Source organism: Hippoglossus stenolepis, chromosome 14, assembly GCF_022539355.2.
Source record: "Hippoglossus stenolepis isolate QCI-W04-F060 chromosome 14, HSTE1.2, whole genome shotgun sequence".
NCBI lineage: Eukaryota > Metazoa > Chordata > Actinopteri > Pleuronectiformes > Pleuronectidae > Hippoglossus > Hippoglossus stenolepis.
This window is the reverse complement of record NC_061496.1, coordinates 4,349,407-4,368,953: the sequence shown is the minus strand read 5'-3', so window position 1 is coordinate 4,368,953 and position 19,547 is coordinate 4,349,407. Positions and strand designations below refer to the sequence as shown.

At 41.5% G+C, this 19,547-nt stretch overlaps 2 protein-coding genes across 4 annotated transcripts in view; one reads left to right on the top strand and one right to left on the bottom strand.

Annotated features, from left to right (window-relative positions):
• Nucleotides 1-13,041, bottom strand: part of fnbp1l (formin binding protein 1-like) — a 38,283-nt gene extending 25,242 nt beyond the window's left edge. For 2 of the 3 annotated variants that reach the window (XM_035175860.2, XM_035175861.2), the window contains exon 1: nucleotides 12,868-13,041. In XM_035175860.2, coding sequence (XP_035031751.1) covers nucleotides 12,868-12,891 — 24 coding nt within the window. In that variant the 5' untranslated portion in view covers nucleotides 12,892-13,041. The remainder of the gene's footprint in view (nucleotides 1-12,867) is intronic. The other variant, XM_035175862.2, reaches the window with a different exon arrangement.
• Nucleotides 13,042-14,362: 1,321 nt separating this feature from the next.
• Nucleotides 14,363-19,547, top strand: si:ch211-198n5.11 (methylcrotonoyl-coenzyme A carboxylase 2). The gene is made up of 13 exons (XM_035176706.2): nucleotides 14,363-14,507; nucleotides 15,348-15,437; nucleotides 15,617-15,781; nucleotides 15,865-16,061; nucleotides 16,146-16,324; nucleotides 16,431-16,511; nucleotides 16,593-16,771; nucleotides 16,906-17,125; nucleotides 17,219-17,310; nucleotides 17,701-17,857; nucleotides 17,995-18,117; nucleotides 18,307-18,540; nucleotides 18,644-19,547. The coding sequence occupies exons 1-13, from the start codon at nucleotides 14,488-14,490 to the stop codon at nucleotides 18,728-18,730; spliced, it is 1,824 nt and encodes a 607-aa protein (XP_035032597.1). The 5' UTR covers nucleotides 14,363-14,487; the 3' UTR covers nucleotides 18,731-19,547.

The window sequence follows — 19,547 nt, the reverse complement described above, 5'->3', positions numbered from 1 at the left end:
GTTTACTGGTGATTCTATGTTGTGGAATAAAACATGAAGCTTGTGTTAACCACAGACATCTAACAAAAAACATTCAAGAGGGAACTGGTAGTGCATAAAATGCTAACTTACTTCCAGGTTTTAGAATTCATTCCTGCATTGCTCTATTCCGACTGTATTTAATACCCGTTTGTGAGAAAACCCCGACCTGGACACTCCTGTGTGTGGCTAGCTAGTCAGGTTTCATAGCAACCCGATCCCCTGTATTGTCTTCCCGCCCTGCATCTTCACATACACACCCTGACAGACTGGTTAGACAGGAGAGACACAGGAATAGAGACAGATGATTGGACATTAAGACAGATTTTAATCTTACCCAGATATGCACATGCCCCAACAAGCACAGGATACAACCCATTTTCAACACCTAACCAACACGTGACTGTTTTTAACATGACACATCTTTTTACGTCAGAGGCATTTAAGCTGCTGATCTCTCCTTTGCCAGAGGACGGCACACTCGTCCTGATCTGTTTTGCCAACATACTGTTGGTCAACTTTAACTGCTTCGTTCATCAGCTCAGTACAGTCTGTCTTTGAGTCTCTTTCTTGCAAGAGGCATATTCTCTGTAGCAGCCTCATCCAAGCCAACCAATCCACTAATTCATGCAAATATCCATCTCTGTCCAAAGGTCAAGAGTAGACAAAATTATCCAGACAGTCAACATAACCCTCATCCTTAGATTGCAGGTCAGTGAAATCTGGGTTCTCTAAAGTTTTACTCAGAGTTTAGCAGCAAAATTGTTCTGGTTCTTTATTAAGTAAAAATAAGCCAAATTCAGTTTCATGTGGCAGATTCCATTTTAACATAGGTAGAGACTTAATTGTTGTATGATGAAATTGTATCCTTTGTCTCAGGGATGCTTTACTCATAATTAGCAAAGATAAACAACTCTTCAATAACCTCTGTCACCAGATTTGCTGAATACTCCCACATATTTGCTCTCAGCTTTATTTGTAAATGTCAGACAGACCCTCCTTGTCTCAACCCTGATCTTGACCAGCGTCATTCTGTGCGGTCGACACTGAAGGTCGCCCGGCGGATTTCCTGGATCACTATCTGATCCTAAAAGGGTTCAACAGAGGAAACCCTGTTCGTTAAGTCAGAACTACAAGCATCATTCTGGGTCTCTTTGTGGCTTGATGCGTTTCAGGATCAAATCAGGTCACAAATAAAATCAGCAGAAAACTGTATTTAGAATATTTAGCAACAACTTAGTGCTGCAATTAACAATTTTCCTGTTGACAAAGTCCATTCGTTTATTTTTTGTCAGAACAGAAATATTCACTTTGCAATTGCACTTAAAACCCTTAAAGTACCGTCTGAAACCATTAAACCTTTTGTTGTTTTTGAGATGATAAATATTTATATAAGGTACTATTGTAATAAATAATATTTTGTCATATTAAAATAAATTTAAACATGAATATTAGTATTGATCAAACTCTTGTCGGTACCCTTCATAAAATAAAGTTGAGGGTTTGATAGAATTGTGTTTAATCTGTATTGATTATATTGTTACGTCTAAATCCTTTGTAAAAACCCTATAGAATCTAGATTGAACCAGCAGGCAGCTGACAACAATGCTGCCTTTATGTTTTCTACACAGCTCTCTGCCAATACACAGAAAGCAAAAAAGACAAAGGGTTCAATAACAGATTAATTAGCATTAGTACAAAGAGAATATATTACATTTTGCAACCTGGAATTGGATTACACTGATCCAGACCCTTGTTGTATTTATTGCAGTGATGGATCAATGACTAAGCTGGGTGGCTACAGAAAGACACACACACAAACTATTAACCACAGTGTTTCCTGTGTGAGTGAATCCAATATGAAAGAGCAGGATGTGATGATGACTGTATCTGTTCAACAATCCATCGAGCTGTGTCATCAGACCATATGTGCATGCGTACCCACAAACAGCTCATTCATCTAAGAGAGGAGAGCCGCAGGATCCCTGATTTATCTAACCGCTGACTCAAGTTCTACAATCAGGGTTTGGCATGAGTCTCCCATGTGTGTGAGTCAGTGCGTGTGGACCATGACACCTTCTCCTTGCCGTGTTCACACTGGTTTGTGTGGCTGACTTTGGGCTATGACACTGGGTTTTGGTTCTGGCAATATTTTTAGACGACAAATACACAACACCTGTTTTAGTCCATTTCACACCAACCAATCAAAAATCTGTCATTTGTGGGAAAACAAATTATTTTATTTGCCTCCATTCTGACGGTTTAACTTGATGAGCAAAGCAGCAGCAGGTGTTTGGTAAAACACAGAGAGTACATTTCCTTATGCTCGTACATATCAATAAGCAAATATTCATTCAAATGGACTGAGTGTACAAAAATGCAGGAAAAGATATTATTAGCTCCTTGCACAAAGCCTTTTCCTGCTGGTAAAAGGAACAGAGTGGCTCCAATGAGAAGAGTGATACCAATGGACAACCATATACTGTAGTCCATTTAATATGAAGGAGAATCAAACAAACTACATAAAACATGATGAATAGTGAGCCCTTAGGGTACGGATACAAATTATATTTATTATTCTTATCATTTAATCTATTCAAAGACATTTAATCTATGATACAAATACCAATCAGGTTCCTGAAGACAGAAGCAAGGTCATCAAATGCTTTGATTTGACTGACTAAGTTATTTTATTTACTCTTAGGATAAAAAAGGCAAATTTTCACGTGTGGATCTGAATTTGTTTGGAAAAATAACAAGAATAATTGATCATCAAGTTGCTGATTATTATATTAGCTTCAGTTTGGACACAACAGCCTCTTCCTCATTTTCAGTGTCAATGCTAAACTAGAGCTTGTATTATTATTATTATCTCTCCACATAAAGGTTTCACTTCCTACTCTTGTTATGGCCGCAAGCATCGTTTCTAGTTATTAATACCATCTCATTACCATCAGCATCAGTTACTGCTTCTGCGGATCTGCATCAGTTAATCCCTGCTGATGATGGACCCATTGTGTGTCTTGCAGTGCAGTAGCTGCATCCTCATGAGTAATTTGTTAACTCTGAACAATGGCGAGTCCAGACTAGATCAACACAAAGTGGTGTTTGTTAAAGACGGCTCTGGGAGACAATAGTTGGTCACAAGGTGGATTTAAATTGGTTTTGCAAATGACTGTAGAAATCTGAATCCTGTTTGAGGCCATTGTTTCATCTCACTGTGCAAGATTTCTGCCACTTTGCCATTTATATTTGTGTGATTCTGGCAAAATAAGCTTCAAGTTGTTAGGGGGAAAAAATGCTTTAAAACACGCACAACACATTCATCACCATATCACCTCTTTTCTTTAGAAAGAGATTCTTATATTCCCTCACGTCTGATAAACACCGGGGATTACAAACCAGCTCACAGTCAGCCTGCTGCTTTTCATCCAGCAACCCAGACTACCTGACATATTATGGTGTGGGGTAGCCGTGGTAACCGGGGGGGGGTTACACAGTGTACTTCACGAGGAGGTTACCTAGGTTACCAGCAACCATTCATGCAGAGCAGCTATGGTGAGTGCGTGTGTGCAAATGAGCAGCACAGAGCAGTTTTATTGGGCTCTGAAACTTCATTGGGCAAATCAACACCCTGGGAAAACTCTCCTATCACCAGAATTAACATTGTCTCCTTGTATGCAAACAGGCTTTATGTTGAAAAGGGAGGGAGACAGAGGGAGGAAAGATGGGAGACGAGCGAGGGGAGAGGGGGTGGGGCTGTCCTAGTTGCACTTGTACTGTGTATAAACACTTTCTACACATGATGTCTGTATATTTATAGGATGTGTATTGTCCCAAATTCCTGTCACAAGCCATTTTTTCCCCCCACACATGCACATATTGACCACAGCAGCAGAAAAATGCACAACGAATAGACTCCCCTGACTGATAGATCTGCTTTTGTACTGCCTGTGCACAATGCCAACTGCTACATCAGCACAAGGGGGTATAGGGACCTTCAGAAACCATTGGGATGGTTCCAGGAAATCCACAGTCAAAACACAAAATGCTGTTGGAGGGTTTTTTTTTAATCTTGAGGTCATGATCCCATGTGGGGTTGGTTGACATGCAGCCGGAGTCACAAGAGACTTGTAGTTTCCTTTCAGCAGACCATGAACGAGTTGGAGGTATTTTGTCCAAACTACCAATTTCTCAGTAAATACTTGCACTTCCAAGAAACTGCTCAAAAGGATCAGACATGAGCCAAGAAAGAACCCGTTAAATCTTGGCATAGGTCAGAACAAAAAAGCAGATCTAGGCATTTCCCCAACATTTTCACCAATTTCCCAGGGCATAATTCATGGATCTCCATGGGAATTATACAGGGAACTGATAACTACAAGTGTGTGCTATTTAGAATAGAATAGAATACAATGCCTTTATTGTCATCGCACAGCTGTACCATGAAAATTAGCCTGTCTCCCTGAGTGTTACACACAATAATCATAAAACAGGCCACAGAATCTTCAAACTTATTGGGCACATATATATATATATATATATAAATATATGCATTGTATATTAAGTCTAGAAATGAAAAAACAGGGATGGATAGAACAATAAATACACACATACATACAGTATATGAGGAACAGTGTATGATGGTTGTGTAGTTCTATGAACAGTATATTGCACTGAGACCAAGATATTGTACAGTATATTTGCACTAGCCCAGGGGTGCAGCCTGATTTAATTTAAAAAGGAGAAAACTCAAAGAGCAGCTTCACATCGTTAATATTTGAGGCTCATGTGACATTAAACCAATTTAAAACTCCATTTCATCTTGGCCTGTGGGAAACCTTTGTATAAATGTGCCTCTGCTTAAGAGTTGAGTCTGATCTGAAGAAAGAAATTGGACGGTTGGTTGAGGAGATGAAGATATTTGGCATAAGGATGGAGAGGGAGGGAGAGGGGCCATCATCAACTCTACAGTGGGATGAGAGGAGCTAATGGTTCTTCTTCACATGGCAAACATACATACAACCCACTGCTTTTTTCTAACATGGACACACACATTCACAATAGGGGAACAAAAGAAGTGCTTGATTTATCCCTCATGCTCCAACGCTGGTAGTCAAGGGAAGTAATGGTAACTAAAGAGACAGAGCGCCAGATCCCTCAACATGGAACTGAACTGACAATCAGAGGTTTGCTATAAACACCGTCATGTTGTCCCTGTGTCTGTTCGCCAGTCAGCTAGTGTTTTGTCTTAAAGCCTGAATGTCACTTAAGCCGTGATCTACCTGAAGTACCGAGAACTTTTAGTCCAAGGAACATTTTTTTCCAAAGAACTCAAAGTTTCCTGGAAACCATTATTGTCCTGCGTGTTCTCCACGGTTTGAAGACCAGGGGGAATTAGGCAAAGACTGCTGACGTATAAACAACCAACGGTTAGAACAATATGTTCCACTCCAGTCCATCAGGCGGCAGTAATGCAGAAGACTATAAAACAACGATGGTACTATATAAATCAAGCAACAATACAACAACAACAAACATGGAGGAGATTAAAATTGTTCTGATGTTTATCAGAAAAGACAAGAAAAACAAAGCCTACTCAAAACACCTTGAATGCAAACCATTGACCCCCTGAAATAAACCTCAGTAGTCGGGGTCAAATTTAGAGCCTGGTCTCTGTGGTAGAAAAAGACCAAGTCTCTGCAAACGTTCCTACTTCCTGGAGAAAGTTCCTGCGGAGTAAACGCAGCTAGAGAAAGTTGGTCTTGTATCAGTCCATAGCACAGATAGCAGCAGTGCAGCAGAGGTGAGCGGGTTTAGCAGCTGATGTGTTTAGTACACAGCAACCAAAGGACATTTCAACTCTACGTCGCCAACTCTAAAAGGCTGTTGTAGCAATAGGTTTACCACAGAATCCACAGCCATGATGAAAACAATAACCTCACTGCTGTTTTAGTCAACAAGAATCAGCCCAGTGAGAGAAAGGAATAATAATGAATATGTATCGTACTGTAGGTATTGTTCCTTCATAACCTGGGAATGTATTGTTTCTTTAACATGGACAATCCAGGTTAAAATCTGCTTTTAGGAATAGAAGTTGTACATTAGATCGTGCAAAGAAGAGGTGCCCTTCCACCAATGTGAAATGTGAAAATTGATTTAACAAAACTAAATATAACAAATATTAAAGGGTCTCCTGGTAACCACACAATAAACATGACTGCAGAATCTCAGCAATTCTTCTAGCGTGACCAGGTTTCCCACTTCTATGTACTAACACTATAAACTCAAGCTACCGAGTGTCACAGTTAATCAACATTGCTAAGAGAAAAGGTAAAGTCATCAGTAAAAGGATTCAGAACTTTGTGCGAGTGTTGCACAAGCAGGCCCGACATTGACGGCAGCCAGCCATCCAGCAGAGGTTTAGTGTAATGACTGGGTTGGAGGTCTAAGGAAAAAATTCACCAGAAAAATTCCCAGCATATATTCTTCCAATTTTCCACGTGTCCTAAAGCCTGCATTTCTATCCGCTGGCTAACTGACTAATAAACAGTCACTTCTGGAAGACGCCACAACACTGAACGCAGCTGCAGCTCTGACCAAAGGCTGCATCCAGACCAGTGATGACTCTTAAGAGAGGTCTGGAACCGTTTCTGTCTCAAGTGATTCAGTTTTTACTTCCTGGAAAAAAGTTATAATGCAAGCTGATCTTAGAACAACGGATAACATAATTATAATTTATCTTCATATGAAAAAGGTACCAAAAATAAGTAATATACCAAAATCAAGAATCAAAGAATAGGACAGACTTAATTCACTGTTTTTCACTGAACCTGCACTTCCACCAGATGCTTTGTACAGTGCTGTGACACCAACTGTGACCAAGTCATAGACCAAAGAAATGATCCTACATACAGACACAGCTTTACACCAGAGAAAAGCAGCATCACACCAACAACAAGCACCAGGAGAGAGGTGACAGAGTCAGGTCAGATAATGCATGTAAACAGGTTTATCCAGGGTCTGATGGCGTCTGAATCCAAGAAGGACTTGACAGCCAAGCAGCTGGCTGGGTGGATGCAGCTGTGGTCGCATCCAGAGGGAGGTGATGGGAGGATGAGAGGAAGGAAGAGAGCGAGCGAGATGAGAGGAGCAGAGGGGACAGATGCTGGGGAAAAAAAGAAAACGGCAAGAGGGAGAAAGGCAACAACTGTGTTTGTGTGTTTTTGTAAGAATCAATTCCACAGAATGAGATGCATATATGAAGCAAGAGACTTAAATGTCCACTGAAGACATGAGAACATCAGATCTGTGTGAAATAATTTAAAATTGATATATAACTAAAATATCCCATAACGTGCCCTTGTAACCTGTATTGATTTTAATTCTAGCCCAGCTGATACTGATTTTTTGGGGCAATGCCATTACGATATTAGGGAGTAAAAAACAGCAGATGCTGATGTATCGTATTACAAAGAAATTGGCAATGATTCCTCAGATGTCCTCATCAAACCCTAATGACAAAGAAATGTGATTGAGGCTTTACATTTTACAGTTTAGAAAAGAAAACCCCAAAACTAAAAATTACATAAAACCGGAATAAAGAAAATAGACATGTAATGTTTGGATCTGTTTATATGAACAAATTTTGCTCTCCTCTGACTGACAGCCAGTTCATTCTTGATGTATCCTGTTACTTCGTACTGCTTCACAGCCCATGTCCCCACTGGGATCATTAAAGTTTCATCTAATCCATGGTATCTGTAAACTCACTCCATCCTCCTTCCACCATATGAAAATATCTCCCTCATCTCCCATCATTAAACCTCCTCCCTTCCTCTCGAAGGGCTTTCTCCTCCTCGGTCCTTCTCTCACACCTCCTTCCTTAATCTCTTCTCATCATCCTCCCAGTCTCCAAGAGATGCGTGTTAGCACGATTTCGTTAATTAACCACGACATCCGACCTCACACCCAGGACATAAACAAAGTAAAGTGGCTTCATTCTTGCACAATCAGGCCCGAGTTCTCTTACTCACACGTACAAAAACACACACACACACACACACACACAATACGTTGACAAGCTTGGCTGGACTGGGTATAACAGCTTGTCGTGTGCAGGCCAGTGCCCTCAGCTTCAACATGACTTCATTCACACCCGCTGTGACCTGCTAAGCACCAGAGAACTGCCCTTCTAAAAAACCTCTCATAAGAGCTTCCACATCCACAGATACACAAAGAACTGAGGTTCAGTGTTTCCTCTGTTTGTGTCGCATTGGAAAACATCCCAGAACAGTTATTTTCATTACTAATTAACATGACAGTTTGTTTCTCAATTCATTTGTTAATCACTTTGTCTATAAAATGTTGTAATTTCCCACAGCCTATGGAGATGTATTCAGATTACTAATATTATTTGACAAAAACTGAAAGATATTCAGTTTATGATCACATTGGATAAACAAAAGCAAGAGTCATTAGTATACCAGTTACCAATTAACATATTGACTAATCGTAGTAGGCCTACATCACGTAGAGCTGTAGATGTGTTCTGCATCCGGTCTCTAAAAACTTGACCATCTCTTTATCAGAGGGGTTCTTTCAGAAACAATATAGTTACCATCCTCTTGTCTGTCTCTCAGTTGCTAGTAACCCAATAAACTGAGTGAACAACAGGAACAGACGACATCGGTTGTCTCAGAACCTCAGACCAAAACTGGTAACAACATCGGATCAGACAATGGATGGGGAAAATCTAAATGGACCAGAATTCTTTGCTTACATCACAAGCATTTCTAAATCCGCCACAAAAATCCAGTACGGTTCAAGCTTTCACTTTTGCTTTAAAAAGCTGCCACGTCCAACACAGCAAACGCAAGCCTGTCTGATACTGTAGTATGATCCCGTGATCTAATCCCCTGTTCTACCAGATGTCATAGTGAAAATGTACAGTAACAGTCCAGAGTAGCTGTTACACAGTAAAGTCAAAACTTGAACTGAACAATTGACAGTGGTTCTGCTGTGTCTTTCCATGTCAAGAAACAATTAAACAACACTGCTTTTAATTTGAAAAGACTGATGAAAAGGGTAGCGTCATAGATATTACATATTGAAACCAACCAGGTGCCCAGACTGACCATCGGGCCTACTTGGAGAAATCTCTCTGCGGACCACCACCTCACTTTCTAGCCGTAGCACAGTGAAATACTGAAAGCTACGGTCTATAAATATCACAAACCCGAGCAGGGATAGCAAGCACCGTTGTCTGGAGTCTGATTGCCACCTGATGCCAAGCATACAAACAACACTCCTGCTTCAGGGATCAAATGATTCACACAAATAGCCATGATACCCCATCCTGCACCAGCATTCCCACAGGACACCTGAGGGATCACATCAATAAGCCTTTTCCAAATCCACACAACAACTGGAGACAGCAAAATCCTGAGACCCCATTGATTTGGAAGATGGTTAAAAACCTGCTCACTGCTGTGAATCTGCGTTTCCACAATTGGTCCACAGTCTCCTTGCCATTTAACGGCCGACAGCTCTTTAAAGCTAAGATCAAAAGTCTAGCCAGGCGTTTAAAGCCTGTCCTCTCTCGGCCACCTCTTCATCCTCTATCCCCTTATCTTTGCCTTTGAGTCCGATCAGTAGAGACGACCGCCTGTCATTCTCTCTTGTCCTTCGGCCAGACTTGGCTGCTGCGCTCTGCTGGCCTCCAACTCACCTCGGCCAGACAGACGAGAGCACAGCATGGCAGCATCCTGGCACTAAGCGCACACACAGAGAGCAGACAGAGCTTTAATTCAGAACAACACTTCCTACTGTATGTGTGTGTATCGAAGGCAGGAAGCCAGCACGGTAATAGGATGTTCCTTGCTTGCTTTGTAATGTCTCAAAGACCTGCGTTAGAGCCAGAACGCAGGGCAAAAGCAGAGGCACCAACCTGTACTGAATATACAAATGCTATTTAAAGCTCTAAATGCTTTTTATCTGTATAATACTGTTTGTAAAGATGCCAAATGTGGACTCAAAGACTTTCTGAGTGCAGTCTATTAATTAATTAGTTTGCTGCCTGTGAGCTGGGAAGATGAATGACAGGAAATAAATGTTTCTGCTACATAAAATTGTGTAAATAAGTAAATAATTAAATAACTTTTTGTTTAGTAGAAAGATTTCACATCAGAATTAATTTCACTGAGCGATATTCACTGAGCGATATTGACAACGGTGGATTTGTCTAAGGTTTAGTTTAGTTTTTTGACCAATATTTACATCTTATACCAATTAGAATGTGCGTTGTTCTTCATATTTCTAACTTCACATTTTGTTTATCTTTCCATTTATTATATATATTTGTCTTTTGCCATTGCACACACACTTAGATTTGTCTTTAAAGGGAAATGAAAGAGGAGCGCCACATCGTCGTTTAGTGTTGATTTGTGCTTAATGTGAACAGTCGGGCGTGTCGCCTCCGAATTATTCCCAATTTCATGCCATTTATTCGCATCAATGTTGATGTGCTCTTTTTAAAAAGAATAATAAATACAATTATTAGTCAGATTAATCGAGATTGACGATAATATTGAACTGTGTATGTACTCTAATGGAATCAAAGTAGATGCACACATCTATGATGTAACTAGTCAGAACCTGCAGTATATTCTCAGTTACTAATCAGGTTTTGGAGATTAACATGGAATTAGAAAATAATACATCCTGACTGACAACATATAGGCAGTCATGTGTAAAGCACAACCGCCAGTCAACAGTATACATCTTATCCACTGGACAATAATCTGTAATCTGACATCATACAGCCAATCATGTGTAATCTGACATCAGACCGTTCGCACATTAATCTCATCAGCGGACTGAGGGGATTATGACGGTCCGTCAGACAGCGTCTCCACACAGCAGATCATCGCCGGCTCGGCTTCACTGCAGCACTGACGCAGAGGAGATGAGCTAATACTGTTTAACTTCACACTTTGAATTCAGTCAATCCATTTTCCACTATTGGAATCTTCCCTTTAACTTATTTTAGCGGATCTCTGGTTCATTAGTTTCACTTCAAGTTTTACAAAATCCAGATCCTGTTTTTTTGTTATTACTGACCTTTACGATATTTATAATTTCTCTCCAGGTTTATTTTCTAAGAACATATAGAAGGCATGTAAAAGATATGGTATATTTACGGATGTATTTCTGCACAACAGACCCTTTTCACAGCAGCCACTTTGACAATAGTAGGTAAACTAGCAGGTATTCCTAATAACATTAATTAAGGTTATGCTGCATTTAGATTGAGCCTTATTTAACGTGATTAGTAATACCTTTGTTTACCTACTAGTTTGTGTCAAAATGGCTGCTGGGAAAAAAGGTGCGTTAACAACAGAGAGGACTAAAATGTACAGTCAATTAGTTGATTGACAAACAATGACTGGCAAGAATCTCTCTAATGGGAGGACTGGTTGGTTTTCTCTGTGCTGTATCATTGTAACTTTAATATCTCTGGGACATGGACTGTTAGTCTGATAACAGAAACTATTTGAAAACTTAAACTTAGCTTAGTGATAAAAGAAACATCCTGGGTCTTTTTTTCATACCTTTAGAAAAGAACTATTAACAAATCTAAGTTTCTCTGGAAGTGTTGTACTCGTATACACTCGCCAGTCTCTCCATCCGTCTAACTGGGATCACAAACTCACACTCGTGACTGTATCCCCATATGTTATACCCAGAAGCAAAGAAAAAGTGAATGGAAAACCTGAATGAATGAGGGTACAGCAACACAGACAACTCCTGACAGAGGAGAAAAGCTTATTTTACACTACAGATAATAACCAATGAGATCAAGCAGAGGAGTCTCATCACTGGGAGGTGAAGCACACACACACACACACACACACAAACACAAACACACACACACAAACACACTCACAGGGGGGATGCTGCTCTCTGGTTACAACAGCTCGTGATGGCCAACACCCCAAAAACACACACACACACACACACACACACACAGGAGCTCAACCTCCTGTGAATCATATCTCATATTTAAACACATCTTCCCCAACTTAACCCAATGCTGCAAAAAAAACAAAAAAAACATTACACACCAGTCTAATACCAATTCTGAGAGGAGGTGGCTGATGCAGACATTCAGTCCCTGTTAGAATCAGAGCAGCAGCATTTAGAGACTAACACCTTCAATATGTGAGGGTAGTTGAGCTCATCGTTGAGTTTGAATGTGTAGAAAGAGGCTGTGTGTGATATATAAACACACATGTGTCCTCTTTGATCGCACGGAGGTCAAGACAAAAGATTGGGGGGGTGGGGGGGTGGGGGGGCAACAAAGAGACACGTTAACGTGAGACACCAACGTCGGTGGAGGGACGGAGCGGGATGGAGGTTCTCCCTGCCCCGGCGGTCCTCCACCCTGCCGCCGGCCAGCTTCCCTTTCAAACAGGGTGTGACACGGAACAAAAACACCGACAAGATGCAACTTCCCAACTTGCCAGTCACGCAAAGGGGGAAAAACCAGCAGCAGCAGCAGCAGCGTGGACATTGTGGAAGTTGGACAAGAGGGGAAGCGGGTGGAAGAGCCCGCCGGTGTCTGCACACTTCCCTGCCTATTGTTCCGCTGTCAGCGCCGCTGAGGTGCACCACCACCACCACCACCACCACCACAGATTAGCTTTAGCCTCGTTAGCCTCGCCGGCTAGCATGAGCGTTAGCGGCTAGCAGGTAACACGGCACCTTCCTTCCGCTCCGGGAGTCTCCGTGTTGTCCGTGTCAAAGGCGAAACAAGTCGAAAACACGCAGAGAAGACGTTACACGTACCCAGAGCTCCGTTCCCCAACTCATGTCGGATTATCCCTGCTGGGTTCTCCCCGTATTGGACGCAGTTTTATCCCGCTCGGTGCCTCCAAAACTGCCGTCGGGACTGCGGTCCTCCTGCCTGACTGTCCGCCGACTAACACTCCTCCTTCTCCAGGACCAGCAGGGCCGCGCACACCGGGGGCCCCTAACCGCACAGCCCCCCCACCCCACCCCACTAAATGAAATTGCACAAATGAATAGATTGATGAATAAATATTATGATCAAATAGAGTAAAAACGCAATAAGAAAAAACTAAAACACGGACTGAAGTCTTTCCTTTAACTTTTCTGATGGTGTATTTTACGGTGGCCGAGACAGCTCAACGCACTGCAAATTAAGAAAACACGTGCAAATAGAAAATACACATACAATTTGAGAAAATATAAAATTGACGACACTGCAAATAGCGAAAATGACACCAGAAATGTTTCGGGAAGTTATTGAAGTCTGCTACTCGTCAGCTGTGATGGAACTTCACAAATCACAGCCAGAAATGGTCCCCTGGAAACATTTCCGTGGTCGTTTTCGTGATTTGCAGCGAGTTTCTGTATTTGCATGTGTTGTGACTTTTGTGTCGTCAAACTGATGAAGTTGTTTTCTTAATCTGCACATGTTTTTTCTATTTGCATGTGTTTTCTTAATTCGTAGTGCGTTGAGCTCTCTCGTGTGATAAATGAAAACTACAAGGCAAAATAATGTTTTTTTTTATAATACCTTGAATTTAAAGTCTATAGAACCTGTAAGTATCTTGGTATAATGGCTTCATAATAGGGTGCTTTAACTCCTATAAAATTATCATAGTATGTATTTTTGCTGATTATTTGTTTTGTCATTTAAGATATAAGGTATCACAAGGTTTGTACTTTTAACTCATCAACAGGCTTCTTGCTCCTGTACAGGCCTGTACAGACATTTTACAAATAACTCTCTCTAATGTAAATAAAGTCATTTTAAAACACCCAATATTTGTCTGAATACTTAAAGCACCTCACCCTAACCCCTTATTGGTGGAACAATAAACTGTCAATGAGTAGGTGGAGCAGCTTCCTCTCCTGGTCAAGATGAGTCATTACAGCTGCAATCATTAGATGGATGGATGGATGGATGGATGGATAGATAGATAGATAGATAGATAGATAGATAGATAGATAGATAGATATCTACAGATAGATATAGATACACAGATACACAGATACATAGATAGAAACACAGATACATAGATAGAAACACAGATGCACAGATACATAGATAAATAGCCATGTTATCCTCACGATATAGATTGTAACAAATCCAGAAATTTGTACCTGTTTAAATATCTATAAGGCAACAATACATCTCATATTCCACTCAACTGAAACCATTTCTGTGGGATGACCACTTTTGGGCTCCCCTGTTGTTACACATCCATGACTATAGGTGGCGATAGAGCGTTTTTACCTCGAGCCGTCCAGCCTTCCTACTCAAGAGGAAGTAGATGCTCTGGCTGAATGGTGATGTTGTGATTATTTTCCTTGTGGTCTTCAGACACTGGAGTTGTGCAGTTTTCCTGTATTTTATTTATTATTCAGTCAGAAACAAACATGCTCCGCTGCCTGACGAGGTGAGAACCGCTTCTTGTTCTTTGAGTCCATGTTTTCTCACAGTTGTCAGAGCGTCTCTTGACCTTTGACACACTTTTCTTACTGTAAACACAGTTAGCTAATAACTTCAGGTCAAGTGCACGCGACTCCTCCTCTGTATATTAGTGAGTTATGTTAGTAAACTAGTGTTGAGTAAAACGTGAAGGATTATAACAAACAAGGAGGAGTGAATGTGAAAACCTCTACTCAGCTGAAGATGCAGCTAAACACCACCATTCAAAACTGAGGGTAGCATTTAGCCTCTAAAAGTTTTTACTGCAGAAGTAGAAGCAGAATAGTTATATTACAATAAAGTGACAAATTATAGCTATTAGGTCTGAAGGTCAGGGACAAACCTTGGTGAAGGTTGTAGTTTTAAATTCTTCTTAATGAGAATGACAAACACTTGATAAACAGCAACATAGTTTACAAATCATGGGTCGATCAATTATGTGTTATACCTCCACACTGTGCACGATGCATGAGTAATATATTGATATGTATCGAACCTTTCTCATGTTGCTATTAATATAAATTATATCCCATTAATTATTGATGTTGTTTTATTTCCCAGCCCCAACTGAAGGCAGCATTTAGCCTCTGAAGGTTTCTACTGGAGGCTGTTGGGAAAGAATTTTGTTTATATAAGTAAAATTGTAGTGTTAAGCAGTCGGTTAAAAAGTTAAAATGTTATCGATAAACGATAAAGTACATTATTTAAGTTTAAAACACCCTAATAGTTTAACAGCTCTTATGTGTTCTGTTCCCATAACAACTGCTCCTGATTGACGACTGAACACCGAACGTTTGTGTTTGTGTAGTGGAGGGAGAGTGTGTCCTGCTTTGGTGCCTCCTTTCACCCTGTCGCCATCTTGGGTTTTAAAGAACATAACAGAAGACAGACATCGCAGGTGACTACATCTGAAGAACTACTGAACTATAAACTAAATGAGACTTATATACGAGGATGTGCTCTGGTTCTATCTGTTGCTATCTGATCAATCTGCAACAGACATTTTAGTTTCTTCAACTCACATTTCAGATACACCTCTGCAGCTGTCACTCCTCATGTATGAATCTTGTGTTACAGGTTGACTGAGCAGCGATGGACGTGCTCAGTTCGTTGTATGAGCTCTGTAGTGAAGAGGAGGAAATCTCTACCCAGTGCCTTCCCAGTGCTGGAGCTCCCCCTGCAGCCCATCCAACAACATGTATATGAAGCTAACCTCCGAAACAGCAACGCCTGCCATAAGAAGTAAGTTCCAACAGCTGATTTCTCCCCTACTGCGTTATTTATCATGTAAAGTCACAACATTTATCTCATCTATTTCTTGTTAGGTTCATCGAGTTGAGTGAGAAGGTGATGAAAGGCGGGGGGGAGAATGCCATTGCTAGGCACACAAAAAGAAACAAGAAGCTACTGGTCAGGGATCGTCTGCGCCTCCTGCTGGATGATGACGATTTTCTAGAGCTGTCACCATTCGCGGGTCTGGGTCTGCCTTACGGGGACATCCCATCAGCCGGCTGTCTGACTGGTCAGGAACCGCTCACTGCAATTTATTCATATTCATTATTCAACATCCATAGCTTGTGACCCTTTACATTACATGTGTGTCCAGGTATCGGCAGGATCTGTGGTCTATGGTGTGTGTTCATTGCCAACGATGCCACAGTGAAAGGCGGCACAGCGTATCCAATCACAGTGAAGAAGCAACTAAGAGCGCAAGAAGTGGCGATTCTGAACCGCCTGCCTTGTGTTTACCTGGTCGACTCTGGAGGAGCTTTCCTACCACTGCAGGTGAAACACACACACACACCTCAGGTTTAATAAGTGTGACTAGTAAGTAAGACTAGTAAGTGACTGCTGTTTGAGTTCCTAATTCCCTGTTTGTGTAAACATCCAGTCAGAGATCTTTCCGGATAAGAACCAGGGAGGAAGAACTTTCTATAATGAAGCCATCATGTCTGCCATGAAGATCCCACAGGTGACAAATCTGCATTCAAGTTTGATAAAGCCTCACCTCTTACAATTTACGAATTAATCTGTCAAACTAATGATCCTACAGGTGTCAGTGGTGTGTGGGTCATGCACAGCGGGTGGAGCTTACATCCCCACTATGGCTGAGGAGGCAGTGATGGTGCACCGGATAGGGACGATATTCCTGGGAGGACCGCCGCTTGTCAAGGCCGCCACAGGAGAGGAAGTGACACCAGAGGACCTGGGAGGAGCCAAGCTTCATGCTGAGTAGGTCCATAAATCAAACCAACCCTCACGAGTCTTGGAACAGGATTTCAAAATGAGATGATTGCCTTTGAATAACGAGATGAGTTAATTTGAGTACAGATGCATCATCGGGTTGATTTATCTTCTGGTTTCAGAGTGAGTGGCTGTGTGGATCATTTTGCCTGGGATGAAAAGGAGGCGTACGATTACACCAGAAACATAGTTTCCACCCTCAATTTCCAGCTGCCTGAGGAAGAGGAGGAGGATGAGGAGAAGATGAAGAAGAGGAAAGCAGAGGAGGAGCCACTGTACAGTTCAGAGGATCTTCTGGGACTCGCTCCACTGAGTTATAACCATAGTCTGGATGTTAAAATGGTACAAAATGCACAAACACACATAACAGCCACAAATTCACTGTCTCACTGAGTCATGGTTCTGTGTAGATAACAGCTGGTGGTTTCTGTGCAGGTCATCAGTCGGCTGACGGACGGGAGCCGCTTCCAGGAGTTTAAAGCTCGTTTTGGAACCACTCTGATCACCGGCTTTGCAAAGATTCATGGGTAAAAGACGTGTGCACACACATTGATTATTTTGTGGTTGTTTGACAAGGTAGAGGGCGTACACCCCAATGACCAAAAGCTCATTCACAAAATATACATATATACTGTTTTGATTATCACAATTAAAACGAGAAAATAAATAAAACATCATATATTGTGTTTGGTAAAGCCAAGATATTTTGTCACACCTGTACTTGTGACTAATTATGAACATTTAAAAAAATAATGGACAAAACTTTACTAAGTATACTCTTCAAACTAACATAGCAGCCATAGAAGAATGATTCCAGCTGTCAGTATAAACCACAGACTGTGATATGGTGTATATGAAGAGTTGAAATATCGATGTATGGTCCTGATCAACTATGTATCGTGTTTCTTTCTGTTCAGCAACCTGGTGGGGATAGTAGCCAACAACGGAGAGCTGTCGTACCAGGCTGCCCTGAAAGGAAGTCATTTTGTTCAGCTATGTGACCAGAGAGACGTCCCACTCCTCTTCCTCCAGAACACAGCGCCCACAGCAGCTCTAACGCTCTCCACGACACAGGTACTCACTGCCAGTGAAACTCATCAAGCCTGTGCAAATACATGTCTTAATACAGGAAGTAAAGCCAGCGGCCTCTGGAGGGAATGGGAAGTATTTGTTTTATATCTTTATTTTATTTCCTGTGTTTTTTCTTCTAGGCGGAGATGAACAGTAACCGTCTGAAGGCTCAGGGTTCGATGCTGTCAGCAGTAGCGTGCTCCTCCGTCCCCAAAATCACCGTGGTGATTGGTGGTTGCCACGGCGCTGACAGCTACGCCATGGTGAGAGTCTGAGTAAACACTTTAACTCTGCAGCACCTTTCAAAACAGCTGGTACAAAGTGCTACATGAGGACAGATAAAAAACAAGGAAACAAAAACTAGAAGATAACAAGAAGGATAAGACAATATCATTAAAATCAAAAAAGGGTGAAAACGAGGAAAGCTTTAACAATCTTGTTTCCTTCTCCAGTGTGGACGGGCCTTTGACCCTAATTTCCTGTTCCTGTGGCCCAACGCCAGAGTGTCGATGGCGGCTCCGGGTCATTCTGGCTCTCTGCTTCCCCCCGACAGTGAGCAGGAGGAAGAGCAGAGGAAGAAGCAGGAGGACGACTTGAATCGGCGATTAGAGGAAGAGAGTTCAGCTTTCTTCTCCTCTGGGCGGCTCTGGGACGATGGAGTCATTCTGCCTCAGGACACCAGGAAGGTGAAACAGTCTGAGAGCTTCACTCCATCAAAACACGACAGTCATCAATATGATTTTAAATCATTTCTTTTTGAATGTTGTTCCTCTGTTTATGTGTTTGCAGGTTCTCAGAGACTGTCTGGACATCATCAGACAGCAGCAGTATCAGCTTTCTACAGACAAAGTGCAGCAACCACTGCTACGCATGTAGAGGCGTCCGTCCACCTCACGTTCTCTGGACACTACAGACATCTGTCCATCAATTTGATTCATTTATTGTTCTTCCTGTTCCCAGTGTGTAAAGAGGATTCACACCGAGTTCTGTTCTGTTTTCAGTATGGGTGGAACTTGAAACATGAAGAATAGGTGCTGAATACCCACATGTGTGTTAGACAGAAAATATCCACACGCTAATTCTCTAGAGTCATATTTTACGTGACTAATGGATCAAATGCACTTAAAGGTTTGAGGTTTTGAACGACGATGGATGTAAAGCTTGACGTTGTGTCTCATTTTGCACACAACACTTTACTAAAGTCAGTTTTTCACCTCCAGAGACTAATGACTACCTCTCCGTACTCTGACTTATTCAGTCCACAAAGTCACAGAACTGACAAGGCAGTTTTTTTTTACTGTTGATGCATTGTCAGAAATGAAAATCAGAAGGATAATCATGTGGCCTCTGTAGGGAAAGTAGTTCTCACCGTTTTGTTGGTTTCTTTAGTGAAGAGTCCTGGTTGTGTCCTTCGTTCTCCCCTTCACCTCATGTGTCAGGTTCATGAAGGTTCTGCACACTACAGCTCGACCAGTAGAGACTCACTCGGTTCCACATGGGAACGAAGCTCTTCACCACATTACTAATTGATTTAGTATCTAACTGCAGCTCATTTGTCTGTTTTAGCCTTAACTCAGTTCAGGAGAGATTGTGTTTGTTTTTGATTTAATAGATTTTCACCTGACAAATAAATCTGTTTAAATCTGATTTTTTTCTTCATTGCAAGAAATTGTGTTTTGTAATTATAAGTGTA